The sequence below is a fragment of the Salvelinus sp. IW2-2015 genome, unplaced genomic scaffold, assembly GCF_002910315.2.
Source record: "Salvelinus sp. IW2-2015 unplaced genomic scaffold, ASM291031v2 Un_scaffold4672, whole genome shotgun sequence".
NCBI classification, from domain to species: Eukaryota; Metazoa; Chordata; class Actinopteri; order Salmoniformes; family Salmonidae; genus Salvelinus; species Salvelinus sp. IW2-2015.
In genome coordinates, this window is record NW_019945941.1 from 93,048 (window position 1) to 98,555 (window position 5,508).

Genomic DNA, 5,508 nt, shown 5'->3' on the forward strand with positions numbered 1-5,508 from the left:
CGAAGAGAGGATGCTCTCGGGCTCAGAACGCACAGATAAGAGTATAGCTAGCAGTCTGGGCTCGCAAGATGAAGGCAAGACGGAGAGAACTCGTTTGTTATGTAGACTATTCAGGGTTACTTTCACGGACATGTTGGGTTTACAGATGAAATGTGGTTGATATATATGTCGCAATAAATCCTCAAACATTTATATTAGGGTAGAAAGGCTGGTCACACGGTGTGGTTGATTTCAGGACATTTACATTTAGGTCCATTTAGCAGACTGCTCTTATCAGAGGACTTACATTGGAAGTTTCATACGATAGACACATGTTTCATAACGTGCTGATACTGGTGAAAATTATGTAGCTTGTAACAAAACTGAGTAGTTGGGTGATAGTGAACAGTGAAAGTATGGTGAGTGGCACTTCTGAGTATAACAGGGTTGGATTGCGAAAGTCTTACCGCCTTGGGTGTTTTTCCTATTTGGTTGATTACCATCGTTAATATAAATAAGATTTTTTGATTTCCATTGTGTTATTTGGTTTCATGTAATGGACTACACAAATAATTTCCAAATTGGTGAAGGTGACGATGAAATAAAAATATTTGTTTACATTTTTTTTAAAGAATTTTGTAAAAACGGGAAAGATGGTGCATGCATATGGTGCTTTACCCGTGAATCGCCTAAATAGAGAGTTTGGTGCAAAGCAATCTCTCAGAAGTCAATTATTAGTTAAATAAGTGCACCGTGTGTGCGAATTATCGTGTCACATGATTGTGCACATGATCGTCAGTATATATAGCATGTTCTGAAAGACTCAGAGTCTGCAACACCAGTTAAACAAAGTGGCTCCAATCGCGGCACCACCAAGCAAGCGGCACCATGAAGACCAAGGAGCTCTCCAAACAGGTCAGGGACAAAGTTGTGGAGAAGTACAGATCAGGGTTGGGTTATAGAAAAATATCAGAAACTTTGAACATCCCACAGAGCACCATTAAATCCATTAATAAAACATTTAAAGAATATGGCACCACAACAATCCTGCCAAGAGAGGGCCGCCCACCAAAACTCACAGACCAGGCAAGGAGGGCATTAATCAGAGAGGCAAAAAAGAGACCAAAGATAACCCTGAAGGAGCTGCAAAGCTCCACAGCGTAGATTGGAGTATCTGTCCATGGGACCACTTTAAGCCACACTCCACAAAGCTGGGCTTTACGGAAGAGTGGCCAGAAGAAAACATGTTTGGTGTTCCCCAAAAGGTATGTGGGAGACTACCCAAACATACGAACAAGGCAGTAAACCTACTGTTCCTAGGCCGTCATTGAAAATAAGAATTTGTCTTAACTGACTTGCCTAGTTTAATAAAGGTAAAATAATAAAACACTCAAAAATGGAAGAAGGTACTCTGGTCAGATGAGACTAAAATACATTTTTGGGGCCACCAAGGAAAATGCTGTCTGGCGCAACCCAACACCTCTCATCACCCCAGGAACARCATCCCCACAGTGAAGCATGGTGGTGGCAGCATCATGCTGTGGGGATATTTTTCATCGGTATGCACTGGGAAACTTGTCAGAATTGAAGGAATGATGGATGGCGCTAAATACAGGGAAATTCTTGAGGGAAACCTGTTTCAGTCTTCAAGAGATATGAGACTGGGACGGAGGTTCACCTTCCAGCAGGACAATGACCCTAAACATACTGCTAAAGCAACACTRGAGTGGTTTAAGGGAAAACATTTACATGTCTTGGAATGGCCTAGTCAAAGCCCAGACCTCAATCCAATTGAGAATCTGTGGTATGACTTAAAGATTGCTGTACACCAGCAGAACTCATCCAACTTGAAGGAGCTGGAGGAGTTTTGCCTTGAAGAATGGGCAAAAATCCCAGTGGCCAGATGTGCCAAGCTTATAGAGACAGACCCCAAAAGACTTGCAGTTGTAATTGCTGCAAAAGTTGGCTCTACGAAGTATTGACTTTGGGGGGTGAATAGTTATTCAAGCTCAAGTTCTGTTATTTGTCTTATTTCTTGTTTGTTTCACAATAAAAAATATTTTGCATTTTCAAAGTGGTAGGCCTGTTGTATAAATCAAATGATACAACCCCCCCAAAAATCAATTTAATTCCAGGTTGTAAGAAAAAAACATAGAAAAAATGCCAAGGGGAGAATACTTTTGCAAGCCACTGTATAGGTGGCCTCAGCAGCCTACTTTGGTGTAGTGGTGTAGATTTACCTTCTGTGTCCTCCTGGAGTCGTCTGGTCTGGGCCCTGTTGTTGTAGCCAGAGGCTCTCTGCGGCAGTGTGTCTATGGCCTGGCTGAACCGTTCCAGGGCTGTGGGTAGATCCCCAGCCTCTGCTGCTGTGACCCCCTCCATCTCCAGGTCTTTGACCTGCTGAAGCAGCCCCACCTCAAAGCCACTGTCTGGAGGAGACAGATAAACAGTGTTCTAATGCATTGACAGGTGTTATGGTACAGAAGACTGAACAACAATAACAGGGGTGTCACAAAACATTCATACACATAGGAATAATCCCGTTTTGAAATGACTTTAAGAGGAATATAAATGCTCAGGAGTCAGAATAAACCACATATGTTACAAAATTATGAACATGAAACAGCACATCACACCAACATACGACAACCATCAACACACACAACAACCACCAACACACACGACAACCACCAACACACCAGACAAAACCAAACAACGACACCACCACACACCGACAAACCACCACAGACCGACAAACCACCACACACGACCAACCACAACAACAGACAACCCCAACACACACGACAACCACAACACACACGACACCACCAACACACGACAACCACAACACACACGACAACCACAACACACGGACAACCACCAACACATTGACAACCACAACACACACAACAACAACACACGAAACCACAACACACGACAACACCACACACACAACAACCAACACAACAAAACAACACACGAACCACCAAACAACGACAACCACCAACAACACAACACAACCACACAACAACGACAACACCACACACGACAAACCACCACACCGAAACGCACCACACACACGCAACCACCAAGCACACACGACAACCACCACACACGACACCACCAACACACCGACACCACCAACACACCACAACAACCCACCAACACAAGACAACCACCATACAACACACAACAAACACCAAACACACATGGACACAACCAAACACACGACAACCACCAACACACACGAAACCCACCAACACACACGACACCACCAACACACACTAAACCACACAAAACAACACGACAACCACTAACACACAAGACAACCACCAACACAGCACTCAACGGCCGAACACACAAACACGCCACCAACACACCAACAGCCACCACACACACATAACCACCACGCAACACGACACTTACAACCACCAACCAACACCGACAACTACAACACACACGACAACACCACCCACAGCAACACCACCAAGACACACACAACTAGCTAACCACACCATCGATAATAGTAAGCACACATGATAACTACTAACACACATATAACTAGTAACACACATGAAACTAGCTAACACACATGAATAACTACTAACCAACTGTAACGGAGCCGAATCACTGGTTGCTGCGGGAAAAGGAGGAGGTCGAAAGGTGGGTGAGTGTAGCGGATGATGACATGAGCTAGCTGTCAGCGGTACGCGCTAATAGCGTTTAATCGGTTACGTCACGTTGCCTCTGAGACGTTGAGTAGGGTTCTCCCTTGCTCTGCAAGGGCGCAGCTTTTGTTGGAGCGATGGGGTAAAAGATGTTCGGGTGAGTTGTTGTTGATGTGTGCAGAGAGGGTCCCTGGTTCCGCGCCGAGGTCGTGCGAAGGGCGTTACTTAAAGTCAATATTACTGTTACACACACACATGATAACTAGTAACACACATGATAACTCGTAACACACATGATACTCAGTAACACACATGATAACTACTACAACATGGTGATAACTACCAACACACTATGTTAACTAGCTAACACACATGATAAACTAGTAACACATGATAAACTAGTAACACACATGATAACTAGATAACACACATGATAATAGTAACACACATGATAACTAGTAACACACATGATAATAGTAACAACATGATAACTTACCAAAAACGATGATACACTACCAACCACACAATCGATAACTGTGAACACAATGATAACTCTAACAACATGATAACTACCAACAACATGATAACTATACAACATTGATTACACTAGTAAGCACACATGATAACCTTAGAAGCACACATGATAACTAGTAACACACATTGATAACTAGTAACACACTGATACTAGTAACACAACATGATACATAGTAAACACATGATAACTACAACACACATGTAAACTACCAACACACATGATAAATAGCTAAACACACATAGATACTAGTAACAACATGATAACTTGTAACCACACATGTACTAGTAACACACATGAATAACTAGTAACACACATCGATAACTACTAACACACATTGTGAATACTTAACAACATTGATAACTACCAACAACATGATACCTAGTAACAACACATGCTAACTACTAATCCACTTATAACTAGTAGAACATGATAACTACTAACAGCCGTCAATGGTCGTGGGGTCAAGTCTGACCCGTTACAGTATTAGAAGGGGTCTCGGGTTACAATAATTGGCCCATATTTTCTACACTTTATATAAACAACATTCGGTGATTATGTCAAGATATTGTAATTCATTTAAAATTTCTGCTTTCTTTTTTTGCAGGAGACACATGTAGTACTCTACTTGCTCCAACAGCGGACAGCTTTAATGCAGTTGGAGTCTGATATTTAGATATACCAGGGGTCTCTATTACAGACTGTTGAAATTGTTTTAACACGCTAGGGAAAACAATCTGTCATGTTTTTTTTAGGTCTAAAACTTCAGTTAAAACCCGTTTGTAATTCACTCAGCTGGATGGTTACTCACCATCAATAAGGATCTCTGGCATATAAACTAACTTAGGGGTAATGTTAGATGATAGGCTTTACTTTTAAAAACATGTTACTGAATTGGGAAAAAGCTCAATTACAAGATGAGATATCCTCGTACAGAAACAGGGCTTGTCTGTCTCTGATAATAGAGAAAAAAATTGTGCAGGCTTCTGCTTATGTCCGTTTAGATACTACTCGGTGATATTATACTATATGCAGTTGCATCGCAAACACATTACAAAGCCACTGGATGCTATTTACAATTTGCACTCAGGTTTATCACCGGGTGTAGTTACAGAAACTAATACTGTATCCCTTATATAACTGGTGGCGATTGCGGGTCTTCTATCTGTGCAGGCGGGCAACTGCCTCTTCTTGTTTATTTATAAAGCAACTTCTTTTAAACTCTCCTTATATATCTCATTAAATTTCCACAAGATGTACTAATTTTACAGATCAGTGTGGATGTACATTAGAGACTCGCGTGCTGCAGTGCTACTCTCTGCAGTATGA

General features: G+C 41.9%; 1 protein-coding gene across 1 annotated transcript in view; it reads right to left on the reverse strand.

The window, feature by feature from the left end:
- ttc36 (tetratricopeptide repeat domain 36) overlaps positions 1 to 2,434 on the reverse strand; it is a 3,147-nt gene extending 713 nt beyond the window's left edge. The window contains exon 1 of the mRNA XM_024144045.2: positions 2,220 to 2,434. Within this exon, the coding sequence (XP_023999813.2) occupies positions 2,220 to 2,361 (142 nt within the window). The 5' untranslated portion in view covers positions 2,362 to 2,434. The remainder of the gene's footprint in view (positions 1 to 2,219) is intronic.
- Positions 2,435 to 5,508: the final 3,074 nt, after the last annotated feature.